This window comes from Drosophila biarmipes, chromosome X, assembly GCF_025231255.1.
Source record: "Drosophila biarmipes strain raj3 chromosome X, RU_DBia_V1.1, whole genome shotgun sequence".
NCBI lineage: Eukaryota > Metazoa > Arthropoda > Insecta > Diptera > Drosophilidae > Drosophila > Drosophila biarmipes.
This window is the reverse complement of record NC_066611.1, coordinates 24,181,701-24,196,850: the sequence shown is the minus strand read 5'-3', so window position 1 is coordinate 24,196,850 and position 15,150 is coordinate 24,181,701. Positions and strand designations below refer to the sequence as shown.

The 15,150-nt window shown below is 50.8% G+C and overlaps 5 protein-coding genes across 9 annotated transcripts in view; 3 read left to right on the top strand and 2 right to left on the bottom strand.

Moving 5' to 3' along the window:
* Positions 1–27: 27 nt before the first annotated feature.
* Positions 28–3,731, bottom strand: LOC108027606 (molybdenum cofactor sulfurase). Its single transcript, XM_017099126.3, has 4 exons — positions 3,565–3,731; positions 3,345–3,495; positions 1,734–2,519; positions 28–1,676 (listed from the first exon to the last, which is right to left on the bottom strand). The coding sequence occupies exons 1-4, from the start codon at positions 3,635–3,637 to the stop codon at positions 338–340; spliced, it is 2,349 nt and encodes a 782-aa protein (XP_016954615.1). The 5' UTR covers positions 3,638–3,731; the 3' UTR covers positions 28–337.
* Positions 3,732–4,115: 384 nt separating this feature from the next.
* LOC108027580 (activating signal cointegrator 1) lies at positions 4,116–6,216 on the top strand. Its single transcript, XM_017099094.3, has 6 exons — positions 4,116–4,293; positions 4,349–4,973; positions 5,034–5,500; positions 5,561–5,682; positions 5,741–5,935; positions 5,992–6,216. Exons 1-6 carry the CDS (start codon positions 4,226–4,228, stop codon positions 6,060–6,062), a joined length of 1,548 nt encoding a protein of 515 aa, XP_016954583.1. The 5' UTR covers positions 4,116–4,225; the 3' UTR covers positions 6,063–6,216.
* A 48-nt stretch (positions 6,217–6,264) lies between these two features.
* LOC108027581 (migration and invasion enhancer 1) lies at positions 6,265–7,021 on the top strand. Its single transcript, XM_017099095.3, has 2 exons — positions 6,265–6,439; positions 6,501–7,021. The coding sequence occupies exons 1-2, from the start codon at positions 6,414–6,416 to the stop codon at positions 6,760–6,762; spliced, it is 288 nt and encodes a 95-aa protein (XP_016954584.1). The 5' UTR covers positions 6,265–6,413; the 3' UTR covers positions 6,763–7,021.
* Positions 7,022–7,030: 9 nt separating this feature from the next.
* On the bottom strand, positions 7,031–9,342 carry LOC108027579 (cactin). The gene has a single exon (XM_017099093.3). The coding sequence runs from the start codon at positions 9,267–9,269 to the stop codon at positions 7,113–7,115; it is 2,157 nt and encodes a 718-aa protein (XP_016954582.1). The 5' UTR covers positions 9,270–9,342; the 3' UTR covers positions 7,031–7,112.
* A 275-nt stretch (positions 9,343–9,617) lies between these two features.
* LOC108027558 (mannosyl-oligosaccharide alpha-1,2-mannosidase IA) overlaps positions 9,618–15,150 on the top strand; it is a 53,200-nt gene continuing 47,667 nt past the window's right edge. Inside the window, exons 1-2 of one of the 5 annotated variants that reach the window (XM_050887706.1) lie at positions 9,618–9,792; positions 11,294–12,045. In XM_050887706.1, coding sequence (XP_050743663.1) covers positions 11,428–12,045 — 618 coding nt within the window. In that variant the 5' untranslated portion in view covers positions 9,618–9,792; positions 11,294–11,427. Of the gene's footprint in view, positions 9,797–10,408; positions 11,019–11,080; positions 12,046–15,150 lie in introns of those variants that run through there. The other 4 variants (XM_017099035.3, XM_044093610.2, XM_050887690.1 and 1 more) reach the window with 4 other exon arrangements.

Here is a 15,150-nt window from a genome sequence, read left to right as displayed (position 1 = left end):
CTCCCCAAGAAGTGAAGTATATACAAATTGATTTGATTATGTTTATTCTGCTATTGAGGCCTTTCAAAGGCTTAAGACACTGGCAAGAGGTATCCGGTTACTTCGAGCTTAAACTATGCGTGAATGCGTGTGTAAGAATTTTCAGAAATAAACCAAATGCAAAGGCATGGAATATTATCAAGTGGGAGGGTAGAGTAAGCAAATATTATGAGGACTAAATATATAAAGAAATCAACTGCATATTTGAATATATGTAATTGTGAAAAGAAACTAAATACTTTTTAAACTAACCAAATAAAAATTAAGTAATTATAGGAGGCTGTATGTAGGGAAAAAACTACTCCACCAGAACAGTATCGCCGCAGGTCATCTGCTGCTCCTTGACCTCCGAATCTGGTTGGTCGTTGGGGATCCTAGTGATATAGATGCCAAAGCGCATGCGACCTTGCTGCAGGCGGGATATGGTGGTCAGGGTTTCCGGCGACCGTTCGCCGGTCCTTTGATTAATGCAAATCATATCACAGCGCTGGCAGGGACCCTCCACCTGGAACCGGAGGCCCCCAATGGTCAGGGCCTTGTAGGCCAGCTCCTCGAAGGCGCAGCCCGTGTCGATGATGATATTGGCCCGAAAGCGATCCACCGTCTCTTCGAGGGATTCCTCGAACTGCAGAGAACGCACCGAAGATTTGTTCAGCAGCAAGAACTGGGCCTGGTTGACCAGACTCAGCTTCTGCTGATCCTTGGAGGAGTTCCTCTGGCCAGATTGCCGGAGCAACCGCAGGCCCTCCAGCCCCAGGCTTTGACTTAGCCACCGGGCAACCTCGTCGCCGCAATCCAGTCCCTCCACGGGCTGTCGGCACACCTTGCTGACGCACTTCGCTGAGTCGGATGCCTGGTCCTCCAGGGAAAGGGGCACTGAGACAGCGGAGTCGGCTCCGAACTGCAGCTCCAACTGGTCCGCCTTGATCACTGGCCTTATCAGGCACAGTTCGGTGCAGCGTTTCTGGGTCAACGCCATGCCGTTCATGTCCACAATCATCCATTCCCGGTCATACTTTAGACCCTGATCCGTCAGTGGCCACGAGCCCGGCGACTCGATCTTGAAGGCGGCGCAGGACTTCACCGGGTATATGGCCATTTGGAGGAGTTTCGGTCTCAGCAGCTGGACTCGCTCCTTCAGCAGCGGCGGCAGCTGCTCCGCCTGCTCCTCGATAAACCGGATGCGCTGCTGCGGCCTGGTGGCCAAGTAGCTGGAGCGCAGCATCTTCAGCAGCTCCTCCACGTCCTGGATGGTTGTCATGTAGCCGAAGGACACCCGCACCGCTCCCGTCGGCCGGCCGTCGATGAGGTCAAAGTAGTCACCGCAAATGCGACCCGCTCGCTTGTAGATCGCATCCATGGCGTCTTCATCCAGACCAAGGTAGTACTGACAGGCTCCGATGTTGCAGAAGCAGCCGGTGCGCAGGAGGATGCCGTGCAGCGCGGCCACGCAGGCCATCTCACCGAATCCCACATAGGATCCCGACTCCGTGAGCACATTGAAGGCCACAATGCCGCCCTGGCGGGATTTTTCCTGGTAGCCCGCCTTGTTGTACAGCCGGATGAGGGGCTCGCCGTTGGGATGCTTGAGTTGCTTCAGCTGGTCCTCCAGGTACTGGGCCAGGCCGAAGACGTGCCTGCAAATGGGAATGGATTTTAATTGAGCATAAAACCTAGATCTTGATTCCACCCACCTGGAAATCCTCTCCATGGTGCCGTGCTCCGCTGTTTTGGGCACCAGTCTCTCTAGGGTGCGAAAGCCCTCGAGCAGTCCGACAATGGCGAGGAAGGGCAGGGTGCCATCCTCGTAGCGCTGGTGAAAGGACTCCCTAAGCTGGTAGTCGGTGGAATGGGGATATGCGTAGTTGACGGTGCCGCCGCCGAAGAAGCGACGCTTTCCGAAGGCCTCGGCTCCTCGTCGACTCACCAGCAGGGCTCCCACGCCCGTTGGATAGCCGAAGACCTTGTAGAAACTGAGGCACACATAGTCGGGACGGTGCTTCTGCAGATCCAAGGGACTGGTGGCCACCAGAGAGGCTGCATCTAGGCAGATATAGTAGTCGTTGTGGGTACTCTCCTTGCTCTCGGCCACAGAACCCCAGGTTTGTTTGCCCGCCTGGGACAGTCCATTGTTTTGGATTTTCCCTATCGCATCTAGGGGGATTTTGTAGCCACTAAAATTGCACTGGGCGGAGAAGGTCACCAGGGAGTTTCCCGTTTTCCTGCAGCCCTCCTGAGCCATTTTGCCGTTCCGCTTGGCCAAGCCGCCAGAGATTTCGTCCTCCTTCAGCATGTAAATACCCTTTGCCTGGACCCTCTCGCGCATCCCCAGCACCGAGGTGTGGTTCTCCTGGCAGAAGTGGAAGTCTCCCGAAGCCCCGAAGTCAAAGTTTTCCGCCACCAGGGACAGGGCGGCGGTGGCATTCGCCGTGAAGATCACATGGTAGTCCTCGGCGGTGGTGTTGAAGAATTCCAGCACCCTAAAATGTGTTGCCGAAACGATTAGTTTGGATGTATCTTTAGGAACCCATGCTCTTTATATACACTAAATAAATGGTCCTTAAAAATAATCCCTATAATTTGTGGTAGCTTTTTTACTATGCATAAAAAATGAATCCCTATATTTTGAGCTAGTTTATAGGTCAGAATTTGAATATATATCCCTTGTAAATCACAGATTTCTTCAACAGTTTTTACCATTAGTCATAGCAAACTTTGCCATTAGTTTTTATTACCATTACTCACTGTAGGAAACATTGCATTTGCGACCAAAAATTAATTAGCTTTCTAAATAGAGCAGAAACACCAGATTGTTAATTACTTTGAGTAGAATTTAAAGGAACAGGAAATTATGGAGAGTGAAGGCAGTTTCAATAAATAATTTGTTTGGTGTATTTTTTTAGCCTTTTTAATGGATATTTAATAAGAGAAGTTCCCGAACATAAGCTCTACTTTGTTGGGTATAATACTCATATACTTAATAACTTATGCGAGATAAGGCAATTTTAAGGCCAATAAAAAATTAATTTTTATAGAATGTTTTTCTGGAATTAACTCGTATAGACGAGGAATCATTTCTGGGAATGTTTGAAGCTTCTATATAGAATGTATTTTTATGGAACTCCTTTGGGAGAGCTTCAACAGGCAAAGGTACTAGGATAGGGCCCACTTTTTTGATCCCCATGTTCTTTGATTTCCATATATGTACACTCCATAAGCCCCCCGCAAGGGCAACCCAATGACAGGGGGATACTTGAACACGGTGGTATGGTGGTGCCATGTCTTCCGGTCACGCTTGAACTCACTTGAATCGCACCTGGTCCACGAAGTCGCCGGCGGTGCGGCAGGTGTGCGGATTGCAGATGACAGTGCGCTGCAGCTGCTCCGCGGCGGCCTTCACCTGGTTCTCGGCGTAGAGGGTGGTGCCCGCATGGTCCAGGTAAACACTCTTGTTCCCTGCGTGGAACGGGCGGTGGTTAGCTTCGTTATCTGCTCACGGGTATTTCACCATGGTTCCGCACTTACTGGCCAATCTAGAGAATTCCGCGTCGATGGTCGACTGCTCCGACGGGGAGAACTCCGGGCGGTATGGCGACATGCTGGGCACTGTTGGAGTCGGTCGGGAATCGGGCTTTATTTATTTGCGACCGGCCTGCCGCCAATCGCCGCGTTTGTTGCGCCATACTCTTTCGGAGAAAAGCACATCTGACGGATACATGGACTATCAGGTTCGCTTGGCCGCCAACAGGTGGTATAGGGGTATTGCGGCACATCGGTTCCATTTTTTTTTTGTTGTATTTTTCAATTTGCATATTGATGCTATAAAGTATTATAATTTTATTTAATTTCTTTTAAAATACAAAGGTAAGTATGCCTTTTGCTTGGATATTCATAACCATAGTCACAAAGGGATCATAATCATGAATAAAACGTTTATTTAGTCTCCTTTTAAATAATAAATATACAGTAAAAACAAGATTTTGCAATTAAAAATGTAAACTAATTCCTAACCTTAAAAAAGGGTATTCCCCAGTCTACATGAAAATATACCGTTTTTATAAACATACGCTCACAGCTGTTGCCTATCGATATCGATTGCGGCCGATAACAGCCTGCGTTGAAATTTTAAAGTTGTTCCCTTCCAATTTCACAATTGCCACAATTAAACCAACTTACTGACTGCGAAATGGAGAAGTTCGTGCGGGACTCGTTGTCCAAGTGCCTGGACTGCGTGGTCACGGACCAAATGATGGCGTAGGTACTGGATGTCTCCGGGTGTCTCCCTTCTCACGGGGCGAACCTCTTGCAGGGCCATACTGAGCATCAAGGATGACTACGAGTTCGACAGCTACTTTGGCAACTTGCTGAGCGAGGACAACGAGGAGCACCGCCTGTTCCTGCTGAACTGCCGCCGCATGCTGCTGAGCGGCAAGCAGCCGAGGAACAACGGCAAGAGTCGCACGCCCACCAAACAGCTGCCGGCCACATCGTCGCCCAAGGGCCAGCAGCCGCAGCAGAATCCCAGCCAGGGGGCCAAGGGCAAGGCGGGAAAGTATGTGAATCTCTATGCCAGCGACGGCCGGGTTCAGGGCGACACCATACTGCTGAAGGGCCGCAGGCACTGCGACTGCCAGGCTGCCCAGCACAAGCTGATCAACAACTGCCTCGGCTGCGGGAGGATCGTCTGCGAGCAGGAGGGCAGTGGGCCCTGCCTGTGCTGCGGCGATCCCGTCCACACGCCCGAAGAGGAGCAGCAGCTTGCCAAGGCGGGCAGGGAGAAGGGCGGCTCCAAAGCCTCGGCCTCCAAGCAGGGCAAGAAGAACGCCAAGGAGGCGCTGGACAAGGCCCTGGCCCAGAGGGATCGCTTGCTGGAGTACGACAAGAATAGCGAGAAGAGGACCACGGTCATCGACGACGAGTTGGACTACTTCCAGGTGCATATTCCAAGAATATGCAGTTCAGATAGAGAAACTCAATGAACTATGCTTTTGCAGGAGAACTCGGTCTGGCTGAGCGACGTGGAGCGCGAGAAGTTCGAGAAGCTGAAGAGCGAGATGCACGACATGAAGCACGGCAGCCGTCTGAAGCGCAAGATTCGCGTGGACTTCGCCGGCCGGGAGCTGCCGGAGGAGCCGACCATTTCCAAGGAGTACGAGCAGCAGGTGATCAGCGAACTGGCGGCCGTGTCCAAATCCTCGGGGGGCGCATCCAACTGGAGTGCCAACTCGATCACCGGGCACTCCGCCATGTCGCTGGCGCCCAACTTGGACATGGCCAAGCCGCCAGTCTACAAGCCCAGCAAGGAGTCCAAGGCGTGGCCAGCTCCCGCAGCGGCCAGCGATGGTCTGGAGAGGATCTACAATCGAGTGCAGGACAAGGAGCTGCTGGAAATGCAGGACATGCGCCAGTGCCTGTCGATGCACCAGCCATGGGCTTCCCTGCTCGTGGCGGGCATTAAGAAGTGGGTCTCCTTAACGAGCTGATGCTAGATTTCCTATGACTTAAAATGGCTATCCAACAGGCACGAGGGACGCGTGTGGTACAGTGAGCACCGCGGCAGGTTGTGGATAGCTTCCACCTCCAAGGAACCGCACGCCGACGACATTGCCCAAATGGAGGGCTTCTACAAGGTGCTCTACGGAGGTAGGCCTGGAACGTAGCACATTGAAACCTCGAGTTAACCCCGTAATGTTATTTCCAGATCCGGACATCACGTTCCCCAGCCATTATCCCACCAGCAGCCTGCTGGGCTGCGTCCACGTGGACAGTTGCCTGCCGCAGGAGGAGTACAGGGAGGTGTTCCCCAACGGGGAGTCCGAGAGTCCGTATGTCTTCGTCTGCACCAAGCCAGAGCAGCTGAACCTACTGCTGCCCGTGCAGGGCGATCACAAGATATGTGAGTGGCTTGGGTTATTATTTTCGTTGTCTGTGCTTATAACCCCTCGATTCCAGATGAACTCCCACTGAAAACCCACATGGCCGCCTGCAAAACGCTGCTTAGAGCCAGGGCCAGCAAGGGCTAGGGCCAGGACCATTCCCAATTACGTTATTTTCGCCTAATGCCAGAAACGCATCTAGGAAACCCAAATATTGCGAAGGCTCTCATTCGAAAACTAGAACAATTAAAAACTCCCAGAGTTTCCCAGAATAATAAATTGAACTAAGTAGGTCTGTGTATGTGGATTACCTTTGTAATTGTGGGGAAAGCCGGGTTTATTGTATAGGAAGTCCCGCCTTGAAATATTTTTTTGGTCCGAGGCTTGGTTACTTACTTATAATGTGTTTTTTCAAGTGTAACGATAACACTCCGCCGCTAACAATATCGATAACTGGGCGACAGCTGTCTTCTATTTCTGTTTTGCTTACTTTATGCAATGGTGAAAGTTGAGGTGGAATACTGGTGAGGCACGTCGCTCTCCCCGCCAAAGAGAGGTTAATAATAGTGTTTTGCCACCCCCAAGCGGCATCTGCAACTTCAGCGGGCAGTGCCGCCTGCTGCGCGAGTTCCTGCTGGCCTCGTCCCCCGGCCTGGAGGTGTCCTGCCGCCAGGGACGCCGCGGCGCCTTCGAGGTGGCCATCGACGGCCAGCTGGTGCACTCGAAGCTCTCCTGCCTGGCATTCCCGCAGCATGCCAGTGTCCTGGCCCAGGTTGAAAAGGCGCAACGGGGAGAGCCCGTGGAGAAGGTCCTGGAGCAGCCCATCAAGGACTGCAGCATTATGTGATGTCCCCTCCACCAGGATCTCCAGTTAACCCCAGTTTATAAGTTACATTTAAGGTTGCGCCAAAGACAGTGCTAGAACATCCACAGATCCCTACTATGACCTGTGATATGAGGCTTTTCGATTATGGTCCCCACTTCATTGAGGATAACTGAAGGTCCGTGCTTCATTTACATTGATATTGCTTTAGGAACTTAACAAGCCAAAGGAGTATCTTTAAGACCTAATAAAGCGAAAATAAGGGATACCCAACTCTTACTGAGGTCACCGGTTTCTGTTCTTACATTTTATTCTGGACACAACATAGGGCTACAAAAGAAGGGGATACCAAATAGCGATACCAATAGTGAAGCTCACCGCCTGTAGCGGTAGCGCTTGAAGTGGAACCACAGCTGGAAGATGTTGTTGTGGAACTGGCAGCGGAACCCCCGCTTGTAGCTGAACTCCCACTCCCGGTTGACGATCTTGAAGGCTATGTCCTCGTAGGGCGGGCCCGTGTGGAAGCGCAGCACGGCAAAGTCGCCGTTGTCCGCGCAGGGAGTGAGGAAGTACTGCGGCGTCTGCGACTTGTCCATCAGGTCCGGGTAGAATATGTTGAACTTGTAGCCCTGCACGATCTTGGGCGGCGGGTTGTCCATGTCGTAGTGTGTCTGGTTGTACTTGTTCCACTCGAAGCCGGTGTGCACGCGGTTGAAGTAGCGCGGCTTGCGCGGCCGGTACTTGTCGGTGGCCAGCTGAGGCACTGCGTCCAGGGTGGTCTCCACACTGAACTCGGCCTCGTCGCCCTGCATGCCCTGCCTGGCCTCGTTGCGCATCCGCAGCTCCTGCGGCGTCAGGTGATTGGTGTCCACGCGCTCGGGGTGGAGGATCAGCAGGCGCTGCCTCTGGGTGCGCCGCTCGTCGTCCTCCTCCTCGTAGAGGGCTCCCTCGCCCTCCGGCTCGTCGTCGTCCTCGTTTTGCACTCTTCGGCCGGTGAAGTCCTCTTCGCGTATGTAGCGCGGACTGTAGTTGCCCGCCTGGTACAGGCGCACTGCATCGCGCAGCTCTTTGAGCGGGTCCTCCTCGTCCTTTGGTGAGCCCTCGCCGTCCTCCGGATCCTCTGTGTCCTGCGATTCCATCTCCTCCTCCTTGACTTGCGGTGCCGACTCCTCCTGCGTGGCCTCGTCGTCGTTCTCGCGCTTGAGCAGCAGCAGCTTCTCGCGCAACAAGGCCTGGTGGCGATCCCGCAGTCGAGCTCTGGCCATGTGCGCCTTCAGCTGTGACAGCAGACTCTCCCAGTAGCTGATGTCCACGCCGTCCGCCCGCCCACTGATCTTGGCCTCGATGCGCTGCCGCATCTCCTCCAGCTGCTGGGCGTTCTTGCCCCTAAAGATGTCCGCCACATCCTTCACCACCGCCTGGTGGATGCCATCGCGGCGCTGGTTGAGCGATGTGTTCTCAGCCTGCAGCTTCTGTTGCCGCTGCAGCTCGTCCTGCACAATGGTGATCATGTCGTTCCAGAAGTCGATGTGCTTGCCCTGCTCCAGCTCTTCGTAGACCTTGATGTCGACCAGCAGATCCTCCAGTTCCTCCATGGGCAGGCCGTTGAGCAGGACATAGGGCTCGTGCATCTGCATCTCCAGCGACTCCTCGAGCGGCGCATTGCCGGCGGCCACATATTGAGCCAGCAGATCGATGGGCTTGGCCCGGCCATCGCGGATGCGGATCTCGCTGCGCAGGCGAGCCTGCTCCAGGTGAAACTGGTCCTCCTGGCGCTGCCACTCGCGGAACTGCACCGCCTCCTTGGCGCGCTGCTGCATCATGAGATCGTCCTCGCGCACCTGCCGCTCCAGCTCCCGCTCCTGCCGCCGCTTCTTGACCTTCTCTAGCTCGCGGCGGTTTTCCAGCTGCTTCTGCAGGGAGAGCACCTCCACGGTTTTGGTGGACAGGTTGGACAGGCCCTCCACCTCGAGCTTCTTGCCCCAGTGGAATGTGGAGGTGAGGTTGGAGTCGCCGAAGGGGTTGTCCTCGTTGGAGTACGTCTGGTACTCGTTGTCCCAGCCCATTCGCTCGCGACGCCGCTGCTCCTTGGCCTGCTTCTCGCGCAGCCGGCGGGCGCGCTTCTCCTCGGGCGTTTCCTGGGCCTTCAGCTCGTCCTTCTTCCGCTGGCGGTCCTTCTGCTCGACGAGACGACGCGCCTCCAGGGTTTGCAGCAGCTTCATCGAGCTCTTGGCCAGCGGCGAACGGGGGCCACCGGGCGCAGAGCTGGCCGAGGAGCTGGACGAGGAGGAGCTGGAGGAGGACCGGCGCTTCCGGCTCTTGTGCTCCCTGCTCTTGGTCTCCCTGTCCCTGTCTCTGTCCTTTTCCTTGCGGTCCCGCTTGTGGTCCCTGCGATCCCGATTCTTTTCCCGCTCACGATCGCGATCCCGCTCCCGGTCCCTGTTCCTGCTGCTCTTCGCATCCGGACTACGGTGATCCCGCCTGTCGCGGCTGCGGCTGCGATGGCGGGACTTGGACTTCTCCTTGGGCATCCTTTTGCAGGCTTTTCTCTGCGAAGTCTCGGAAATTGTGAAATGAAACAAAACACAATGCAGTTGGACGGCGGTTATCGATAGGCAGTCAGCAAGGCTATTCCTCTGTATACAACATTAACCCTTGAACACCCCTAAAACGACCTTTGGCTACTTTGCAGAGAACTAACTATTTTTTTTATTTATACTTTCAAATAATTTATTTTTTTTTACTTATACCTTCAAATAATTTATTTTGATTTTTTAGAAATCATACATTTTATTGTAAAACTATTTTTAGATATGGTGCTGCCATATCTTAAGAAACATCGATAACACCGGCCGAGTGTCGATGCTTCGAAGTCATCGGCGTGGGCATCGACGTTTCTCCACCTCTAGCGTGGATGCCTGTTTATTTAGTCGGAAACTCAAAAACCCAAAAACCGTGGACCAACCGAACTGAACGCGATTCTGAGGACGCCTCGATGGTTCGACAGCTCAGCTGCAGATCGCCGTTCGATTAGTGCGAAACCCAGAAAAAGTGGCAGGTGAAACGCGACGGCGACCCCCTCGGCGGACCGCCCCTCTCGCTCGCACCAGCTCCTCTTGCGGGGGCAACAACAAAAGCGCCAGGAGGAAGCGGCCGATGTGCGAGCGGGACGGCTGTCTGGGGGTGAAAGGAGAGGAGGCAGGAGGAAATTCAAAGCCAAATTCAAAAGATTCAGATTCATCCCTTTCTGATTTCTCTCCCTGCCTCGCCTCCTTTCTCCCTTTCTTCCCCATCAGCTGTGCTTCTCACTTCCCCACCGTTTTGTTTTTTGTTGTTTGTGACTGTGCTTTTCCTTACGGTTGTTTGGCCAACTAACGGTATTCCGTAATAAATGTTATTGTTGTCAGCCCGTTTTTTGTTGCAAAATATTGCGTGCTCCCATCCGCCCCCTCCGCTGTCACTCTCTCTCGCGCCGTCTCTTTCTGGCCTGCAGTTTATGCATGGCCACGAAGTCGTGATTTATTCTAGATCTCGAAAGTGATAAAAACGCGATACACTGCAAGAAGTGCGAATTTGAGTGCCAAAATGTGCCAGTGGAAAAATGCGAATGCAAGTTGACCTGAAAATCGTAACTTGAATTCTAGGTCATTACCCTAGTTTAGCTTAGGATAAAAGCTCGAATCAAGCGATAAAAACTTACGTGGTATACAGCTTTAAAAGATGTCCCCATGAACAAATAGTACTTTTTGACTTCTAAGAATCTCATGGTGATTCACCGAACATAAAGTACAGCTTTATTCGAAAACAATAGCCATTGCTATCAAATCTGAATCATCTGAAAAGTAATTCGTCAAGGCTTCTGAGAATTTTTGGCGATTACACTAAAATAAATATGAATACTTGCGCACAAGAAAATGGAACAGTGTTAGCTAAAATAAAAATAATAAAAGTTAAAAATGCAGAGACTACAATAAATCCCGTTAGCAAATTGATAAACAAAAACCAAAACTGGTTGTGCGAATTTTTGCAAATTAAAGTAGCAATTTGAAATGCCAAATCAGAATTTGCAACGCAAAATCACGATTTTCGCAATGCCACGCATAAACCCGTGTCCGTGTTTTGCCACGTTGTACAAGTGTGTGTGTGTGTCTTGGCGCTCTTCTTCTTTGCCACGCAGCGACATCGCCTCGATTCGAATTACCTTTGTTTTTGTTGGCATTCTCCATGTTTTTGTTGCTGCATTTCGGTTTCGTGTTCCTTTTTTGGGCGTATGTGTGTATGTGAGTGTGTGAAAAACAGCCAAAAATAGCCAGTAATAACAATAACAATGCACTGCCATTAGCAGAGGGGAGAGGGTCGTCGACGAGAGAGCGCGAAAGAGAGAGCCGGCACAAAAGACTAAAACAGCTGAGTGTATCCTGTAAATTGTTTAAATTAAAAATGTTGGACAAACAGTGAGTAAAAAACAGAAATACACTTGTGAACCCCGAGAAACAACGATCGAGGTGCGGGAAAGAGTAGCACAAGTAACGTAGTTTTTCCCATTGAAAAACAGCAAAGACTAGGTTAAAGTTCCCCGGAAGAAGAGCCAACTGTTACCCTTAAATGCCCGATAAGAGTACCGCGAAACAATAAACCAAATCAATAAAACACTAACATTTGAAGACACGGGAAACCCAACAATCCACCATGTATCGCATCAGTCCAATTGGACGCAAGTCGAACTTCCACTCGCGCGAGAAGTGTCTGATTGGACTCGTCCTGGTAACGCTGTGCTTCCTCTGCTTCGGCGGGATCTTCCTGCTGCCGGACAACTTCGGCAGCGACCGCGTCCGGCGCGTCTACAAGCACTTCCAGAAGGCCGGGCCGGAGATCTTCATCCCGGCCCCGCCCCTCGCCGGCCACGCCCCGCACCGCAGCGAGGATCCGCACTTCATCGGCGACCGCCAGCGCCTGGAGCAAAAGATCCGGGCGGAACTGGGTGACATGCTGGACGAGCCGCCGGCTGCCGGCGGCGGGGAGTCCGGCCAATTCCAGGCCCTGCCCCAACAGGCCCAAGCTCCGGCTCCGGTCGATCAGCAGGAGGACCAGGAGGAGGGGCAGCACGCCGCCATTCCCGTCCTGGCCGCGCCGGTCCAGGGAGACAGGGCCGCCGCAGTCGCCAGCCAGGCGGCCTCATCAGCGTCCCATTCGCAGAGTCCCGCCCAGCACAGCCAGCAACAACTGCCCATGGGAGGCGGGGGCAATGACCAGGCGGCGGACACGCTGGACACCACGCTGGAGGAGCGACGTCAGAAGGTCAAAGAGGTAAGTGGTTCGCGCTCTTCCGCTCGAAGTCTTGCAGTCTTGCAGGACGGTCATGTCCGGGATCCACCCAGTGTTGTGCTGTGGGAGGATCATGACTAGCAGAAATAGGATATAATCTCCACATTTGACTTGGTGTCAAGGGTCTTGAACGATCCCGTAGTGCCAACACTAAGACCTCATCTACGATAATAATAACATATAAAAGTGCCGTTCTATCTTACGATCTTAGTGATCTATTCCATTCGCACTTGCCTGTCTAAACCCTACTTCGAGGGGCAATCTGTGGCTTTATGCCGGCAAAAGTCAGCACTATCGGGGTTATCGCTCTGCCCAACTCAGCCCCAGCTCAGCTCGATTTCGCATTCGCACTCGCACTCGCCTTGTTATTTTTCCCGCGTCGCCTCTTTTCATTGCTCTAATTTGGCATTTATTTATGTTGTTTCTTGGCCCGAGCATGTATATTTTTATTTTTGCTCCTCGGCAACGTGGGCAATTATCAGCATTCCGCTATTTGAGTTTCCTCTGTTGTCGGTCGTCGCTCCCACTGCCGCCCCCCGACCAGTGTGTTGGACCCCTTGCTTAGCCTCCGGGGCAATCAGCACCGGCTAACTGCTCGCGGGGACTCTGCGGACCAATGCGAGGAATGTCGCCACTCGATAAAGAGACTCCGGTAGCGGGGGTTATGCGCTCGGAAAACAGCACAAAGACGATGATCTTACTTGCTTATAAAGGTATTTTCCATCTTAGTACCTTTTAATCTGCGGAACTCTTTTTATACCCTTGCAGAGGGTATATTGCTTTCAGTCAGAAGTTTGCAACGCAGTGCAGGAGACGTTTCCGACCCCATAAAGTACGAGTCGATCTAGCCATGTCCGTTTGTCCGTCCGTTTGTCCGTCCGTTTCTACGCAAACTAGTCTCTCAGTTTTAAAGCTATCGCGCTGAAACTTTCCCAAAAGTCGTCTCTCTATTGCAGATAGTATATAAGTCGGAACCAGCCGGATCGGACAACTATATCTTATAGCTCCCATAGGAACTATCGGGGGAAAAATAAGAAAAAAATGATATATTCGGTGATTTTTGACATATAACCTTCTTAGCTTGGAAATAACATTTTTTAATAAGTTCTGAATTTCGAATTAAATTTTATCAAAATCGGAAGACTATATCATATAGCTATAGCATAGGAACAATCGGGAAATTAATGGGAAAATAATACGAAAAAATTATTTACTAAGTTGATTATATCTTATAACTGCAAGGGTATAGAAACTTCGGCTTGCCGAAGCTAACTTTCTTTCTTCTTAAAACATGATGTCATACAGAAAAACATGATAATAAAGTATGTAAAGGGGAGGTGTCAGATAGTACAGATCTACGAGAGCTAGTAAGTGAGCATCGGTATATGAAAACATCATATAGCGTAGCACGTTGAACGTTAAAAAATAGTTCTCCTCGGCATATTGTAACAACCAATTTCTCCAGAACTAGAAATGTCCCATTTAACGCGTCCATAAAATCCATAACCAATTTGCAAGTCTCGGCTGTATTTCGGTTGTGCTTTCCTAGGTGTCTAGTTTTCGCTCTAGCTCGCTTTGCTTCTGCTTATTCCACTGACCCAGAATCTGTCTCCGGCCTCAGGCGGTAAATAGAAAACAAAATCTGCGGACTAATCATTAAAATCAGCGGGCTGCGAAGCTATCACCGCCAGAGCGTGGGGCAGCACGGAATGCTGGACAGAAACTGAAGAATAAAGATCGTCGTCGTCGCCCTCGCTTTTGTTTTTTACTTCGGACCGGCTTCCACGTTATTTCTCGTTCTAATTTATGGCTTTCTGACTGTGTGGAAAAGAACATGCGCCCGGCGACAGAGGCAAATCAATTGAATTGAAACTTCTTGGGAATACCGCTGAGTCGTGGCAATCAACCTATTTTCCCAGTCTGGGTTTACTTTAGTCAGTTTCCATTTCGATTTCAGTTCCGATTGGGCGAACTGCCTTCGAGACCTGCCATCAATTTCCAGTTTCGCTTTCAACGTGTTAGAAAATAAAAGGGCAGCCAAGCATTTTGGCTGCTGGCCTTGCCTCGGGCTGATTTGTGAGATCCCTCGGCTGTTGTTTAGTCTCTGATTCGGGTTCTTCAGTCTTTCTTCTGTATGGCATCGCGAATGTTGAAGTGAAACTTGCTGTTTGTCAAGAAAATGAGCGAGATACGATCAGCGACCGTTGTATAACAGTTGGATAAATATCTTCAATGCCTTGAAAATCATTCAAGTACCTTCTAAATATAGTCAACGGGGTTCAACGGCACTTGTAAAGATGTAAAACAGATGTGTTCAGGGCTCAAAGGAAATAATCGGATATTAGCCACGTTCTGAGATCCATCTTTAGCATATCAGTATAACAGTATAGCAGTTAATAAAAGCCTTCATAAACTGTCATACCAGTACGATGTTGAATGATGTTTTCCAAATACGATTATAAATAGCTGTTTTTAGGGCCCAACATAAATATTCGGATGATAGCCATGTTCTAAGATCCATCCTTAACCGTTGTAGAGGGGATATGGTAGTATAAGAGTATACCAGTAAATACAAGCCGTCAAAAACGGTTATACTCGGATATTAGCCACGTTCTGAGATCCATCTTTGGCATATCAGTATAACAGTATAGCAGTTAATAAAAGCCTTCATAAACTGTCATACCAGTACGATGTTGAATGATGTTTGCTAAATACGATTATAAATAGCTGTTTTTAGGGCCCAACATAAATATTCGGATGATAGCCACGTTCTAAGATCCATCTTTAACCGTTGTAGAGAGGATATGGTAGTATAACAGTATACCAGTTAATGCAAGCCGTCATAAACTGTTATACTGGTAACAGAGTTGAATGATATGCAGCAACATTTCATTAGTAGGCAGCCCGTTTACAAGTCCCACAGCTGAGGCCCCGGGCAGAGGCCCATAAGTGTGCATTAGCCCAACGCCCAGCCCCCAAGCTGCTAAAATTGAATCAATAAACTTGACGAGGGCTGACAGAAACTCACACCAAAGACAGATGGCTTCTGCACTGGTATTTCGGGCAGATGACATGCGACATGCAATT

Excerpts from the sequence above, each read along its gene's own strand:
- LOC108027580 (XM_017099094.3), top strand. The coding sequence starts at position 4,226 with ATGGAGAAGTTCGTGCGGGACTCGTTGTCCAAGTGCCTGGACTGCGTG. Across the intron at positions 5,501-5,560 it reads CTCGTGGCGGGCATTAAGAA|GCACGAGGGACGCGTGTGGT; the intron begins GTGGGTCTCCTT and ends GCTATCCAACAG. Across the intron at positions 5,683-5,740 it reads CTACAAGGTGCTCTACGGAG|ATCCGGACATCACGTTCCCC; the intron begins GTAGGCCTGGAA and ends TGTTATTTCCAG.
- LOC108027606 (XM_017099126.3), bottom strand. The coding sequence starts at position 3,637 with ATGTCGCCATACCGCCCGGAGTTCTCCCCGTCGGAGCAGTCGACCATC. Across the intron at positions 3,496-3,564 it reads GGAATTCTCTAGATTGGCCA|GGAACAAGAGTGTTTACCTG; the intron begins GTAAGTGCGGAA and ends CGTTCCACGCAG. Across the intron at positions 2,520-3,344 it reads GTGGACCAGGTGCGATTCAA|GGTGCTGGAATTCTTCAACA; the intron begins GTGAGTTCAAGC and ends AACACATTTTAG.
- LOC108027579 (XM_017099093.3), bottom strand. The coding sequence starts at position 9,269 with ATGCCCAAGGAGAAGTCCAAGTCCCGCCATCGCAGCCGCAGCCGCGAC.
- LOC108027581 (XM_017099095.3), top strand. The coding sequence starts at position 6,414 with ATGGTGAAAGTTGAGGTGGAATACTG. Across the intron at positions 6,440-6,500 it reads AAAGTTGAGGTGGAATACTG|CGGCATCTGCAACTTCAGCG; the intron begins GTGAGGCACGTC and ends GCCACCCCCAAG.